Below are 17,274 nucleotides of genomic sequence, written 5' to 3'. Positions count from 1 at the left end.
ATGTGAGGGAGGGGCTACAGCCAGAACAATAGGTCTCTGTGGAAAGAATAGATTGGCTTTCTAGAATTACTCCTCTTGTATAGAAACACCTTAGCTGGTTGATATTCTACCCGTTGGGTACATACATACTGTAATGTAGCGAGCATTAAAAAAAACAACTTATTTTTTAACGTAAACCAAAGGGGCAATTGCGCTCATGTTCTTCTTGGTCATGGTTAATTTAAAATAATCGAATCTGATCTGATGCTACTCATTCGGGTTGGGGAATTGACCCTTAATGAAGGAAAAATAAGTTAAAGTTAAAACATGCCATAGTTTTCCTTTAATTATATGCCAATTAGAGGAGATGAGTTTGTATAAATAAAAGAAAATTGTGACTTTTATGAGAATGCTCCTGTTTTTATGAAAAAGCTCATTGAGGTTTTTGACATTCATTAATGTCTTTGTGAAAAGTGTCATTGGCATGTCATGAAAAGGGGGGACATTTGGAAACCGTTTTATTATGCAATAGGAAAAAATAAAAGCAGCAGTACTATTGTGAAAGTCTTAACTATTTATAATAATTAGTGGTACGTTTTCAATATTTCAAAATAAAATGGTCCATTTAATTATTGATTTGTTTAATTGTTTATCGATTCAATATTTTTTGGAGTAATTTGGCTTTCCCACACACGCAGCACATCCTGACACATAAATCAATGTTTCCTCTGATATATTACCACCAGGTATATTAAATCATCCCTAAGCAGTTGGTTTAAAACCCCTAAACATTGCTTTAGGTTAATGAAGATTAAATAAAATGCTCCATATCGGTTTTCAAATCAGAATATGTTTACTTGACCTAGTACATATTCAAATAAGTTATACAATATATCGTTTGTAATGGTGAGGATTGGTGCATTTTTGTACAGATGATTAGCATAAAAAAAGCTTAACAGGCTGGAAAAAAAAATCGCCAAATATACAAAATAGCGCCAAACAATTATGAATTAAGAAAGCCATATACAAAACAAGTGGCCTATATATGTGTATGTGTGTGTGTGACATGCAGGTATACATGAGATACACCTGCATGTCTGATATATATATATATATATATATATATATATATATATATATATATATATATATATATATATATATATATACACACACGTGGACAAATTTGTTGGTACCCCTACAGCTCATTGAAACACTGCTTAGTTCCCCCTGAAAAGTGATTAAATTAAAAGTAATATTCTCATGTATACCTGCATGCCTTTGGTATGTCATAGAGTAAAGCAAAGAAACTGTGAAAATCAATTATATTCTAAAATGCTGCTCCAGCTGTCTAAGGTTTGAAGGATGCCTTCTCCAGACTGCATGTTTCAGCTCTTTCCATGGATGTTTTATAGGATTCAGATCAGGGCTCATAGAAGGCCACTTCAGAATAGTCCAATGTTTTGTTCTTATCCATTCTTGGGTGCTTTTAGCTGTGTGTTTTGGGTCAGTATCCTGTTGGAGGACCCATGACCTGCGATGGAGCCAAAGCTTTCTGACACTGGGCAGTACGTTTTGCTCCAGAATGCCTTAATAGTCTTGAGATTTCATTGTGCCCTTCACTGATTCAAGGCACCCCGTGCCAGACGCAGCAAATCAGCTCCAAAACATAACCGAGCCTCCTCCGTGTTTCACAGTAGGTATGCTGTTCTTTTCTTTGAAAGCTTCATTTTTTCGGCTGTGAACGTAGAGCTGATGTGACTTGCCAAAAAGCTCCAGTTTTGACTCATCTGTCCAAAGGAAATTCTCCCAGATGCATTGTGGCTTGTCAATATGCATTTTAGCAAATTCCAGTCTGGCTTTTTATGTTTTTCTTTCAAAAGTGGAATCCTCCTGGGTCTTCTTCCATGGAGCCCACTGTCACTCAAAGAGTGACGGATGGTGCAATCAGACACTGATGTACCTTCACCTTGGAAATCAGCTTGTACATCTTTGGAAGTTGTCCTTGGCTCTTTTTCTACCATTCGCACTATCCTTCTGTTCAATCTGGGGTTGATTTTCCTCTTGCGGCTGCATCTAGGGAGATTTCCTACAGTCCCATGGACCTTAAACTTCTTTATAATATTTGCAACTGTAGTCACAGGAACATCAAGCTGCTTGGAGATGGTCTTATAGCCTTTTACCTTTTACATGCTGGTCTATAATTTTCTTTCTGATCTCCTAACACAACTCCCTCCTTTGCTTTCTGTGGTCCCATGTTCAGTGTGGTGCACACAATGATACCAAACAGCAGAGTGACTACTTTTCTCCATTTAAACAGGCTGAATGACTGATTATAAGATTGAAGACGTGTGTGATACTAATTACAGAAAACAGTTAGTTTGAAATATCACTATAATCCAATTATTTATGATCTTTTCCAAGGGGTAGCAACAACAACAACAACAACAACACCATCTGTCCAGGCCATTTTAGAATATAATTTATCTCTTTTCACAGTTTCTTTGCTTTTCTCTATGACATCCCAAAAGTATGCAGGTATATATGAGAAAATTGCTTTAAATGTTATCACTTTTCAGGAGGAATCAAGCATTGTTTCAATAAGCTGGAATCACTTTTGACATTTAGGGTTCCTTCAGGGTTTTTTCCTGATAACGGCACATTGTGTTTTGGGAAATAATGGAGGGAATTTATCAGTAGAATAGAGTCCAGATTCCATCTTGAGCTACCGAGCGCTCAACGTTTGTTTAGCAGGTTCCAGCTCGTTCTCGGGCTCAAACAGTGAACAGCTCATCTATTGTTCCCCCCAGTATCCAAAATCGGAACTTGTCCTCGCTGATATTTAAGTGATGCATACGCTCAGATGCACGACACCTGTTTTTCGGAAAGATTTGAGAGATTCCCGCCGTCACATTTTTTAAAACAAATTCTGCACCAAGTAATTCAATTTCCTAATGGAAAACCCGTGTGACATCACTGGTTTCATGTGTTGGTATTTTATGACTATTGAGTTGAGTGCTTCCAATCTGAATTAAAATGCAATTATGTCATGGTTTTGTTCTGTGTGTGTCATGGTGACGTCAACGTGTGTGATAGCTGTGATGTCATAGCCTCGAGATAGATGGATGGATACATTATACAGGGAAGGGGAGGAATGGTGTCGTAATAGGGTCTCAAATCAAACAGTAGATAATAAGATAAAGTAATAACATTTAAAAAAATAGACAGAAAATATAATAAACCCAAAAAACGTATTTAAAAAACTAAATTAGTAACACAAAAAAAAACCTAAAGTTGAACTGCAAAATAGAAAAAACATGGCAATATTCAAAAAACCTTAAAAATGAACAATAAACCAAGGAGGTTATACTCAGTTTTATTATTAAATACAAAATTATAAATGCAGCATCACTATCACTGTGAAAATGGCTATCGTGAAGTACTTATCAAATATAGACAATATATTATATAATAATATAATAAGTAAATTATACTTTTTTTCAATGATATACAATTTTCCATCTAATATTCTGAAATGGCCTTTTTAATATAATTCAACATTTAAATATTAATTGATTTAATAATTTCATTTTACGTAATTTGGTCCTCCACTCATGACACATGCTTCCAATCTGAATTGATCAGGCCATTGGGATTGAATGGCATTAAATGGAATTAGTTCTCTGTTAGACAGAGTTTGGTCGGTTTGTCGTAAAAGTTATTATCAGTGTCATCCCAGTGGAGTGCTGGAGCTGTCAGCCTCCTTCCCCCTGAGGAAGGTTTTTTTTGTTTAGTTTTTTTTGTTATCTTTCTCAACTGAAGCGTTTCCTCAGACAGGAAATTTGCTGCAAATTTCCTCCCGCCGCACAAACACTCATATTCAACTAATGGGCCCGTAAAACCAACCTTGGCCTTTTTAAATGGGAATGAAAAGGAAGAACCTCTTTGTTTTTTTTGGCGAGCAAGGTTAAATTCACTTGTCAGTACAGATTAAATAATCTATTTCAGGGTCCAGCAACTGGAGGCTCCACTAATACTTTATGTAAGACACATAAATTATTTAAATATATTGACATTAAACAATCTAAATGACGCAATTGTCGCATATACAGGTACATCTCATAAAATTTGAATATCATGAAAAAGTTCAATATTTTGTCACTGATTTCAGAAAGTGAAACCCATATATTATATAGATTCACTACACATAGAGTGAAATATTTCAAGCCTTTATTTCTTGAAATGTTGGATGATTGTGGCTATAGATAATGAAAACCCAAAATTCAGTGTCTCAGAAAATTTGAATATTGTGAAAAAGTACAATATTGGAAAGTCATGGTGTCACACCCTAATCAGCTAATGAACTCAAAACGGATGCAAAGGTTTCCTGAGCCTTTAAATGGTCTCTCAGTCTGGGTCAGTAGGCTACACAATCATGGGGAAGACTGCTGACTTGACACATGTCCAGAAGACAGTCATTGACACTCTCCACAAGGAGGCTAAGCCACAAAATGTCATTGCTAAAGAAGCTGGTTGTTCACAGAGCGCTGTATCCCAGCATATTCATAGAAAGTTGAGTGGAAGAAAAAGTGCTACAGCAAAAGGGATAACCGCAGCCTTGAGAGGATTGTCAAGCAAAATCCATTCAAGATTTTGGGGGAGCTTCACAGTGAGAAATATTATTTTTCAATGCAACAAATAATAAATGTATAGACATTGGTTATTGTGGGATGTGAAGGTTACAATGTGGGATGTTAGTTATACATTTACATTACATTTTTGTGGAAGCTTTGTACAAGACGTGTCACAACACAACCCTATGGTTTATGGCCGGGCAGCACGCAACAGGGTTGAGGCCCCCTGGGAGCTGATGTGGCGGGTCTTCCTCAAGCACCAACTTGAACTCGAACTTGCCCTCCTTCCAACCGGAGCCCAGCGTGGCCCCCATCCCTGCAAAAAGAGAGAGTCAGAGATCAGAATCAGAGAGGGTCCCTCGGTCCACTCCAAACGTCCCCACATATATTCACAGAGCTCAGATTCGGGAACCTTGGATTACGGAACTTCAGAAACCTGTAATACCTACCTAAACCGGACCCCTGGTATTGCTGAGGCTTTATTTATTATTGTATTTCCCCTCCAAGTCAAAAGAGAATAGAAGACTGGGATGTAGTTATCTCTGTGAAAGGGCTCGTTGGCTGGAAGTGGGACTTTCCATCCACATGCCGTCCTTGTTTTCATTTCCCAAATCTCATTATGGGAGAATTCCCTGTCAGTTGATTTTTATTTACTCTCATCCTTACTCCCTCCCTCGTGGCTTCATGTCATTTGAAGTTGGTTATCAATGAGAAATTCGAACAGTTTTCTTAAATGTACTCTCACTTCCATCCATAGGCGCTCCCACCATGAATGCGATGGAAAGACAGGTTGTCAATAACGTAATAGTAAAAATGTCATGAACGATAATTAAAATGATATTTTGTGACTTTTTAGGGGAATTTCAGCAACAGCTAAAGTCAGCGATAATTGGTCAACCCATGAAGTTGAAATGTGCCTTCCCGTCAAGTCACATTCTATTCCTTTCCCCCAGTAATTTGCTATGGTCATTGGCTGTCATCGGTCATTGTCTTGGCAGCAGAAGCAGTAACTTTGTGTAGTTACAGTGTGTCTCAGGATTCAGTGTTTTGTCTTTTTTAAGCAAATCCATTAGAGGGAATAGGACCGGTGAGCTCACCTCCATTATCTGTGTTTACAAGGGAGAGCGAGAACAGAGCTGCCATTGACTTTTGGCCAAATTCGTCATTGCTTTAAGTGGAGGCTGTCAAGGCATCGATCATGATGACTTCTATCATGGTCACCGAAATTATAGTCATTCAGCACCCAAGCAAAGGGTGAGACTATGTCCATATAGATGAAATATCATAGGCTGCCTTTACCCTCTGTTCTAGGAAACCTGTGTAGTGGCCCAGCTTTGATGAGGCCAGACTGTTTACCTAGATTGGATATCCCCACCTTGTCATTTACCGGTGACTTCTAGAAAGTTTCTTTTAACGTCTCCTATAAGAAGCAAATGTCAACATATCCAAAGCTAACAGCAATATTGGTCTTTTCTGTTGGATGACCTGTGACAGGTCATGTCCTTCCTGAGGGGTAGAAGTCTCCAACGTTGACTTGATCTAATGGTTCTGCTCAGAGGTTTACAGCTTTAACATTTACACCATTTACTTGTCCCTCGAATCTGCGACAAGATCTACTACGAATTTACTACAAAACTTAGTACAATCTTCTATGAATCTGCTACAAATCCTCTTTTCTCATGTCGTCCTTCCCAATACCCTTTCTCCTCGGTTCTTAGTGTATTTTGTAGATGCTAAATTATTGATGGCCGTTCTTCTCTGTGACTGTTCTGTCCAAAGCTTCATCCCCATGTTGAGGATTATAGAAATTGTACTGCCCAAAGTCCATGATAGTAAAAGACACTGGCTCTCAGATTAATACTTCAAAACTTCAAATTGATATATTAGCAGAAGTAAAGGTAAATGACATTTCTGTTAAGTGACTCTAGTTTTTCCCTCTATCGAGGAATTCCGTGCATGACCTTTGTCAGAAATAACATTTTCTGCGCTGAGCTCTATAGGGGTTACTGGGGGCAGCGTCCTGCAGAATTAATGTTCGTTCTACTGGGATTTCCCAGGAGTAAAACCCATCTGACACCAGCTGACCTTTACATTGGTGAAGGGAATGAACCTAAGTTTCTGAGTTCATGTCATATAATACTTTGTAAAACAAATGTAAAGGATTCGGTTAAGTGAAAGAGATTCAGTCCTTTGATTGTCGGATGAAATAATATTAATGTTCTGAAATTCTTTGTTGTTCTGTATACCTACCATGAAGGCCTGGGTTTTGTGTGTTTCTTGCCGATTCCGATGCGGTTCTCGAGCCCATCCATCAGATTTGTTTTTATCGTTTACTGAATAAATTCTCAGCACTAAAAACTCACCTTTCTGTTTTCTCCTCCCTCAGATGAGCACGATGCCTGGCCTGCCAACCCGACCCTGCTTCTACGACATTGACCTTGACCCTGTTACTGAGGAGATCACCGGGCTCTTCTGAGCGCACCCAGGCTGGAGGTAAAACTCGTAGCGGTTGTTTAAATCAAACCAAACCAGCCCTTTATATCCTCCACAGCATTTATGAGACTTAAGATCGATACCATGGGACATAATGTATCGTCCCAATAAACACAGTCGGCCGTAGGGATCTGTTTATCTCTCATGGTTTTTCTTACTTCTTCTTATGTTTGCTTTCCTATCGCCCACATAAACAACTTGTCAGTGTGCCCTGATGTTCCCTTCCTTTGCTATTACAATCAACAATGTTTGTCCCTAAATGTATATCCAAAAATCTGTCTTTTACTGAGATTTGTCTCCAATTTCTAAAGCTCTCAACCAACCATTGTGCACTCTAGCTGTACCATCTTTTCAGGAGATTTAAACCATTTTCACACTTGTGTTTATAAGGCCATGCAATGTCAAGTCCCACAGTACCTATTTATCAATTTGGTTTAAAGGTCAAACAATATCTATGGCCTAGTATGGAGTATGGTGGCAAAAAAGCATTTTAGTTCCCTAGAACAAGCTACACAACACCCTAAAACCGCAGGAGTTTGTCTCTTTAACCATGTTCAAGGTGAGGGTTAATATTGTTTTGCTTGCTTTCTCGAAATACCTCTTTTGTCGGTCTCTTTTGTCAAAGAAATTGGGCTGAACCTGATGAAATGAAAGTCAAATTTAAAAAAAGAACTAATCTGTTACTGTGTCCTCAGGTTATCCACATGGATCCACTCCTCTCCTGCTGTGGACTGGAAACACTCCTTATATTCTACTGAGAAGTCCAGACAACTTCCCAAACATTACCACACGCCTCAATTTGTAAGCTGCCTTTGCACATACTGTACTGTATGTGTGTGATTTAAGCCAAAAAAAGGCCCCTTTTGTGGCAGAGTCATGTACTATGTTGTTTTAACCTCATTTTTTATTTTTTTTACCTTCAAACTATACATTTGAAACAAAAACCTCCTTTGTAACTTAACAGCGTCTTTATTTGTGCTGTTTTCTACATGTCTTAACACGCTTTGGGTGAAATGAAAAAATTAAATTGCCATGGCTCATGTTTTATGAGTCGAGTTCCTGGTTTTATTTACTTTTTTATGCACAAGCCTTCATGTGTTTATGTGACCTCTGTGATCTCTGTCCTGACCTCCTGGATCCCGCAGAGTGTATGGTCTGCTGCAGGGAAGGGTCTGGGAGCCAAAGATAAGGAAATGCAAAAGCAACGCATTGAAAGAATTAAGTATTATTAAGTTGATTATTTAAGTCAAAATAATTACAGCAGAAGACATTTAGATGATAAAGGGATGGTACAAATGCTTCCCAGATGTAACTGCAGCAACCACACATTAGCTGTGAAAAGAATGGTTTACTGTATAAGTATTATGTCTTAAATGATTGCTTTCTACTGTGTACGGTACTGTGTGCCTTTTTACGGTACTGTGTGCCTTTTTAAGTAAACATTTTATGTACTCCCAAAACTATGCATGCGCTTGTGTTGATGTTTTCTCACCCAGCAGGTGAGCAGCGGGCCGGTCCATCTGTTGTTGACACATGGACACTTCTTTCCGGCCGTTTCAGGGGTCAAAACCAAACGAAAAATAAACAGCCCCAAAAAACCACCAACCAACTAAATGATTTGCGTGAAAAAGGGGACAAAGTACAGATAAAACCAGAGCATTATTGTTGGTCTGGTTACGATTTCAGCTGTACAGCCTGAAACACAACCGGGACAAAACAACATCAAATTAACAGACAGCATGTTAACTCTGTTAATTATGACCGTTGCCATCATTTAAAATATCTTTATTTAGTAAGCTGTGCAATAAGCAGGATAATGAACAGTCAGTCGGTCAATTATCACAAAGTAACCCCCTTCAGAGTGACACCATGGTCATTGAGCTTGGTGTCATGGTTCTGATCACCCGGTCAGGTGATGGGGTGAGTGTGCCATCTATCCAACATTTCAACTCTGTGTGCAAATATCAAGCCTGAAATACAATATTGGGACCCCCTGCAACCTCCCCTAGTGTACTGATGTCTGTTATATTGAGATATTTGGCTTTGCTACACAGAGCCTGGTTTACATGTGTGCACATGTGTCTGCCATAGCTGGCATTCCATACCTGCTGAGTCTGTTATTCCCTGTTTGCCACCTTAACTACCGCATGTGGACAGTAAGAATGAACTCATCCAAACAACAGAATGTAATTCAATGTCTGAGTGCGTGTAGGGAAGACAAGACATGATTGAACCCCCTTGTTCCGAGTTGACAGATTTGGAGAGGGTGGGTGGGGGGATATACAAGAATTCCCTCCTTGTAGCATGCAGTTGTTTATGACTTGCGCTTCTGTTTCCGACCCGCGTGCAGTTTCAGTTCAAACCTGGTGTCTCGGAGCTTATCCTGGCTAGTTTCAGTACCAAGGACAGGTCCAGTAGTTTATCACAGAAAAGCCATGACACGACAACGACAAAAAAAGCCTTTATTTAAGGTGACCTATTATGCTTTTCCTTATTTTCTGTCATATATATATTGTTACAATGTGGGATTTTCAAGTTAGGAGTTGCCAAAGTTTGGCATAATGAGGTAAACTAATGACAAGTAATCACTGTGAACAAAACGCTCAGGCCGCCAACCACTGCGAACACTCGGTTTTCAACGTTTTTTAGTTTTCTCGTCAGGGATTTCTTTATATGGTCATCTGCTCCCTCCAATCCGCTGTGCGTTTCTCCAAACAAAATCAATAAAAAATAGTGTTTTTATTGAAGATGTACTTATTTTATTTTCCGACGTTTACGTGAAACAAAAAATCCCTGCATGCGGTGTCTCGGTGCAGTGTCTCCCACAAGCTTGGAGCATGGCAACCAAAGTTGGAGCAAACTTTTAAATGAGGCCTTGTAGATCTAATATGAGTGAAGATTCAAAATATGGATTGCTTATTCCTCACCTCAAATTTGTTCAGAAACAGATTTTGGTGGACTGATGAGGTAAAAATCAGTCAAGGTTACAGAGTAAAAACAACAGAACCCGGAACTTGTGCTCGAACCCCATTGGCTCACAGAACAAGGAGGAGGGTGGCGCCACCCACTGTAACAGAGCGTCCTGGAACAGGATAGTTTGGAGGCATGTTACAATGGCTAGAACGCATACTCTGAGTAGTATTTTCAGCAAAATAAATTTCAAAAACATGTTTTGGGGACCTCAGAGACCTACATTAGCTTGTTGAAAAGGAGCATTTAGGTCGCCTTTAACATTAGGGAGTTAGAAAGGAGGGGGAAACTCAGTTAAATACAGTATAATACTTAACAAATATTAATATTCTATTGGCTCTGAATCTATCATTTTACTCCTAAAGTAATGGTGTATGATCTAAACAATATAGAGGTAAAGTTGTATGTGTATTTTAGACAACTTTCACATTGGTAAAATCAATCTATCTGTGTCAAATAATTCAGATGGATTTATTTCTCAGAATAATACAAACATTTTCAAGTTGTTAGACCAACCCCATACTGCCAGGAGCATTGACGTCCATGCTAAACACCAGCCCTTGAGGCTGGGCAGAGCATTTTTTTACTTCCCCGTCTGTCTGACCCTCCAACATACCAAAGTTTCATTCCATCTTATTGTTGCTAAGCCTCAGTCTTGTGTGTCCCAGTGCAAATACTCAGTGTCTATGGATTCATACAAATTTGGCGGTTAAGCGGCTTGTGGGGTAGTGCTGGTTCCACCTTTGCTAATTGCTTAAAGTTCTGGAACTTATGAAATTTCTATTTCCTACCACTGAGCCATGTTTTGTCTTGAAAACGCAGCTTAATTCCCTTTGAGATAACACAGGTCATCAAGTTGGGAAAGTTCTAGACTACATGATGTATGACATACATGTACACTTTCATTCTTGTGGTTCTCAACATGGGGTCCACGTCCCCCAAGGGGCCCTTCACGAGGTTCCACTGGGTCCTCAGCCAAATGATAAATAGTTGATTAATAGTAAAACTCAGAGAACTCATCAGAGGCTGTATAATAATGATGTTTGGCTATGTCACTACAGCACAGACAGATGTGGAAATTTTGACTATCATTAATCAAACAATACAAATCTCACATTTGGCTTTGGCCTTTGGGTCTTTAGCCCAATGCATATCAAATTGAGCATTCTTGATATGAAAAAGGTTGAAAATCCTTTTCAAAGTACCCCCTGAACCTTTACAGTGTATGATCTATTAAAACAACCAGACAGCTGTAGCTGGACAAGCTCACAGAATATCAGTCTCCATTTCCTTCTCAAAGTGAGTGAGGGAGGTCAAACAAATCCACTCATCTCCCTGTTCTTGTGTAAAATTGATGTGTGTAAATGTGCACATGTCTATCTGGTGATGAATCCTATACTTAGTTGATGTTCCCCCTCGCTTGGTGGTTTTATTGGGTTGAGAGAAGCGTGTGTCTGGTAAGGCTTCTCTCCCTGGTAACAGGAATCCACATCGCCTCTCATTCTTCCAGTTCCTCATCCTCATTTAGATGACACCAGCCCATCCAGGCAGCAGGCTCTTGCAGTATTGAAGGTCACTCTCTCAGACAACCTCCTCTGTCTCCTCCTGCCGGATCCCTAGTGCCCTAATCTGCACAAACACACTAACATGCCATTCATGCACGAGTCGCCAACGATTTGTTCATAGCGAAATAAATCTTTTCAATGACTCAGGAGTTGAGTCACTCCAGCAAAAGAGTCATTTTTTCTGAAAAGAATCACTAAGGATTACATTCAAGACAGTGGAAATACAGGATAATGCATTTGGCATAATTCATATTGAATGTGACTGATTAACTCTTTGCTTTCCACCAAAATGAAATATGATGCTGCACAAGTCCCGTCAGAATTCCATTCACAACTCAGAACTGGACTGACTCTTCTGATTCTCATTCATTGTTCATATGAAAGACATCCCTCACTCACATGTGTTACACCAGCTGCATAATGAATCCTCTCTGATCTCTCAGTATTTAAATTTGTTTACATGTTTTATTTTCATCTTGTCCTTTCCTCATGCCATGTCACTTACCTCCATGTCATTTTAGATTTGCACACTCCCTTTTGCTTTGCTGTCATTTCCTTCCCTTCACCTGGTTACCCCGCCTGCAGCTCATTCCCCTGTTTCTCCCTCAGTATAAATACCAGTCTACTTCCCCTTGTTCCCTGCCAGATTGTCTTTTGCATTACACTGAGCTTTCCCGCACTACTTCCTGTTTCCTGTACCTTCTGTCTGAACTTCTGCCTGATTCCCTGGACTCGTGATTCTCTGCCTCATTCCCTAAATCCTGATTCTCTGCCTGATTCCCTGCTGGATGACTTGGCCTTCTCTAACTGATCTCCTGGTTTTGACCCCTGCCTGTTCATTGCAATAAACCTTGTGCACGGCTTACCTGATTGTTTTTGTATTGTGCTTATGGGTTTACATATGTTCTGAGTCAGTGAGCCTAACAGTACAATCTGGCCCGAAATTACCCAGCTGACAGAAACTTGATGAGAGCTGGCGATACAGCCATCTTGTGTTATATTGGAAATACAAAAAACTGAGAATTAAACTCGCAATACTACAGAAAAACAGACTGTGGAAGCCTAGCAGCCCCAAACTTCAGATACTACTATTTAGAACCATCTACTATTTTTAATTAAATGGTTACAACCAGAGCAACAATTGGGCCATGGACATTGGGCATATTGGTGAGACATTGAACAAACAGAACGTCAGGATTTATCAATATCTGATCTCCCACTCATTACTGAATCCATAAGGAAACATAATTGCTTTAAAAACCCATTCATTTCAACAGCTCTGTTCGCCTGGTGGAGATTCAACACACTCTGTGGTCACACTCTATCTCCAAACAAATTTTACTCCAAACTGGCACAACCGAGATTTTCTGATTAAAAACAGACCAATGATCTTAAATTCTTGGAAAAGACAAGGAATTACTCATCTGGAACACATTTTTGAAAACAATTTGCTGACATACTTCCCAACCCTAACCCAAAGGTAGAATATCGGCATTCACAGTATCCTGCAATTTATTCAACTACAGCAGTCTCTAAAAGTTCAAATCAAATTAATGAACAACATCCTACAACCACATCCATGAACCTTATCTTAGAATATACCTTCTAGAATATACAAAGTTGTTTTTTTTAAATGGATGACTCTTGATATTTACCGACCATGGAATGGGGACAAGACCTTGCTGTTTCCATCAATCAACCTGTGGAAGCTTATTTGCAGCAACATCTTTTTCTATGACCGGCAATTCCAATATGCTAAGATTTTGCACACAGCTCATATCACCCAATACAAAATTACAAATTGCTTTTGTGGACAAAGACATTTGTTCTCACTGTTCCTTTTATACCAGAGGTGACTGCTTTTGTCCCATCTGGCTCTGCCCACCTATCCAAACATTCTGGACCAACATCGCCAAGAAGATATTAACCCTTCTGGGTTACAGCATTCCAGTCTCTCCATCTGTATGTCTCCTGGGTCACCTCTCCGCAGTTGACCCACCACTCAAACACCACCAACCTCTTTTGTGTGTCCCAAGAAACCAATCACAGTCTTCCTGGAATACTTGTGTCATATTCCACCATGTGCCGGGGCTGGTTAGACGTTCCGTCTGGTCCTGTGACCCAGGCAGGGACTTCAGCCTGGGCGGTACAGGCGGGGTGTCAGTCTGTCGGCACGGGACCTGGCTCTTGGCCTGCGGTCCATGCCTTGCGACCACGACCCAGGTTCTGCGCCTGCGGCTCCATCTTGTGCCTGCACATGGGGTCGGGTTGTATATGTGCGCCTCAGGGGTGCAGGATCTCATGCTCTCTGGGACAGGTTTATGCTCCTCGGGGCCGGCTGTAGGTGTTGCTCCTTGGGCTTCCAGCTTCTGCGGGCTGGGGGTCTTCTGTGGCTGCAGGGCGGGGCTTGGGGTGTCTGTACAGCCGCGTGGCTTCAGGGCCTTTTCCGTTGCTTGGAGGCGCTACGATCTAACTGTCAAGCAAGTTCCCTAGCGCCACTAGGGAAAGCTCTTCCCTAATCTGCTGCTCCTTCCTCTGGCAAACTCCCCACACATCTGAGACCCATCGTCATCAACCGCTGTATTTATGCCCCGGCTCCCCAGTCACTCATCACCAGATCGTTAGCTAACTTACTTGTCTGAGTAATCCAAATATCTCGTCCTTGTCTTAACCTGCCTGTTTCCTCTCCTCATTCAAGTCGTTCCCGTCCAGCTTTGTCCAGCCTGGTTCCCCGTCCATCCACCCAGGACCTGGACCCACCTTCCAAGTCCACACCGGCCCTGTCCTGTCTTGCCCCATCTGGTCCAATAGTTCCGCCAGCCTGGACCCGCTCCAACCCGACCGGGCCTCTCTCGTCATCACCACTGTGACTCAGAATAAAACTCTTTTGTTTACCCCTGTCTGCCTACCGTCTGTGTCATGCAATTGTGTCCCTCCTAGCTTTGGTCGTAACAATAAATATCTACCTTTACACCAGAACCAATTGGGACGAGTGCCGTACACTCACCGGTGGACACATCTCACACACACACACACACACACACACACACACACACACACTTGGGTTTAGTGTGAAAGCTTTGTATAGTCTGTTATGTAGTTTGGAGTCTTTGTATAAAGACACACTCAAAAGCTCACATGCACAGATACTTTCCTGCACTAAGAGATACAAACGTTTTTCGTCTTTACGTTTTTACATGTACATGCTGTACATGTTTGGTTGTATGTTTATTTGTTTCACCCGTGTTGATTCTCCCCTCTTGGAGTAGTGATTGGCGATTGGTGGATTGAGGGGATTGGTTGTTGTAACAAAAAACTGTGCCCTGGTCAACCTACAGGAATAAAGAGTTGCATTGCAGCTTAAGAAATTGAACTCCACTTGCAGACTAACTCTGTCCTAGATGCAATAGCATACAAATACTCTGTGCAGTATTCCCAGCATTCTGACAGCACAGGTTAAAAAAATAACAAAATAAAACATTTAATAAAATATGTAGTTCTGGTCATCATCAACCATCAGGTAGCTTGTGACTCTATTTCTACACCGTCACAAAGCACAAAACTGAATTTTTGTGTGTGTGTGTGTGTGAGAGAGGTAAAAAACATAGGCAAAAAAAAAAAACACACAGACAACACAACACAAAATTATATATATCTCTATATATATATGTTTTCATGTTGTTTGACTGCAGATATAGAGATATTTTACTAAAGTAGTTATCAAGTCAGAAAGACATATTTATAATGAGACCTTGAGAGGATTTTCCGGGGAACACACCTAAATGTGGTTTGTGCAACACGGTTTGAATCTGCAGTGGCAGCAGGGTAGGTGTTGGCGGATCGATCCCAAAAATATCGATACTACCGGTACTACGTCTCGTTTTGAAGATTTCTTCTAGTTTCTAGCTTCAACAGGATTGTTCCCAAAAAAGGATCAGTTTCTCTCCCAAAATAAGTAAAATTACTCATGATTCAAGAGGTTTGTTCGTCCCATACATATACATACTTCCATACATATATGCAGTGAAAGTACTCTTTATTATACATATATATTTCCTGACTTGTGCTTGCTTGTTGTCCATCACTGTTTGCATGATGAATGGAAGATCCTTTCCGCGCTCAATTTGGAGGGCTGGTATCAATATTGGCGATCTGGCCCTGGTATTATTTGGTATCGGAGCTTAACCAAATTTTGCAGAATTGCCCATGAGGTTGGACTATTCTGGGCTCAGTACATGTAACAACCAGAAGACGTGTTTTTCGGACAAATTGAGTTAGGGAGCAAGCAGAATAATGGAGTCTTCTCTGTGGCCTTCTGCTGTTTTTTACATAAAACCTCCAAATAAACAACTGTGTAAGCTTCTTTGGCTTTGTTACTGTTTGTTTGTTATTCCGGCGAAGCTGTTGTTTATTTGCATTGTGTGTTTGTGTTTTGTCTGGGTTTGCCACTTTGAGGCCTGTGTGAACTTGGCCTTGAGTGTTGAGGAGGTGCAGGCTGTAATTTGTGCATTCTGACATTCCAAACAAATTGGCACATGGTTAAACCCACAATTATCACTGGCTCTGAAACAAAACATGCACAACCATCTTTCCAGGCTTTTCTGCTAAGATGGAGGGATGGAGCGATATATGGATAGGTGTATGACCGGATGGGTGTGTGTGTGTGTGTGTGTGTGTGTTTTATCTCTTGCCATTTTTGTAAATATAAATGCATGTTTCTCTGTTCACGTCTGACCTGGTGCCGTGTCCCTCCTCATTTTGCGGCTTTCGAGCCAGTCGTAGCATACAAACTGTAGGAGCCAAAAACAACTTAAAACATATTTTGTGTCTGTGTCCTCAAACATGGAGTTTGCTTGCAGCTCAAGAGCAACGGGTCCAAATCGTGTCCATTTTAATTTAGTCCCGAAAGTTTAAAAAGTTGAGGAAATCCCTCTGAAGGACATGCAGTGTTCAATCCTTTTGAGTGGAACCCTGTTGTTGGGAACTTCCACACGGAGTGATTTCCTTCCTTCTTTTCTTTCTCCACCACTTTCCTTCCTTCCTTCCACATACTGGACCCCATGTATTGCTGCCTGCAGCTATTTTTATTAATATTATTATTAGGGGTCCAGCCTGCCGGATCTTTTATTATTATATTATTGTTATTATCTACATTTTGGGGCATAAATTTGTGAAAAACGGTTGTAATTTTACCAGAAGTAGAAGAACGTTGACGAGATTTAATTAGTTTCAGGAGCGGGGTGCTTTGTGACATCATCATCCGATGTTATATAAATCCAAGCTTCCTCTCTCAGAAGTCATTCCCATCCAGCCACTTGCGTCTTGTGGACTGCATAGTGTTTGCTACACGTAGACAGAAGACTTGAGCCGATGCTGTGTTTAATGGAAACTGGGAAAACTGTAACTCGTGCTGCGTTTTATAAAACCCAGAATACTATAATCGAGCACAGAAGGTGTTCTCTCACCACAGGAAGTTATAAGAACCATTGGAGAAACCAAGCCTTTCTTTTGTGTCCACACTGCATGATCCGGGAACGATCGTAATTGTTCTTGAGTGACATTTAAACTAAACAACACAAGAGGGACATTCAGTGACGTAAGTCCTAGGTGTTTGGAAAAAACACATGAAAAAT

General features: G+C 40.4%; 1 protein-coding gene across 1 annotated transcript in view; it reads left to right on the top strand.

Annotated features, from left to right (window-relative positions):
* The window catches only part of mthfd1l (methylenetetrahydrofolate dehydrogenase (NADP+ dependent) 1 like), a 55,894-nt gene extending 47,208 nt beyond the window's left edge, over positions 1 to 8,686 (top strand). The window contains exons 27-28 of the mRNA XM_080023025.1: positions 7,000 to 7,106; positions 7,802 to 8,686. Of these exons, the coding sequence (XP_079879151.1) occupies positions 7,000 to 7,089 (90 nt within the window). The 3' untranslated portion in view covers positions 7,090 to 7,106; positions 7,802 to 8,686. The remainder of the gene's footprint in view (positions 1 to 6,999; positions 7,107 to 7,801) is intronic.
* The last annotated feature ends 8,588 nt before the right edge of the window (positions 8,687 to 17,274 follow it).

The sequence above is a fragment of the Zeus faber genome (assembly GCF_960531495.2).
Source record: "Zeus faber genome assembly, chromosome: 2".
In the NCBI taxonomy this organism is placed as follows: Eukaryota; Metazoa; Chordata; class Actinopteri; order Zeiformes; family Zeidae; genus Zeus; species Zeus faber.
This window is presented reverse-complemented; position numbering and strand designations above follow the sequence as displayed.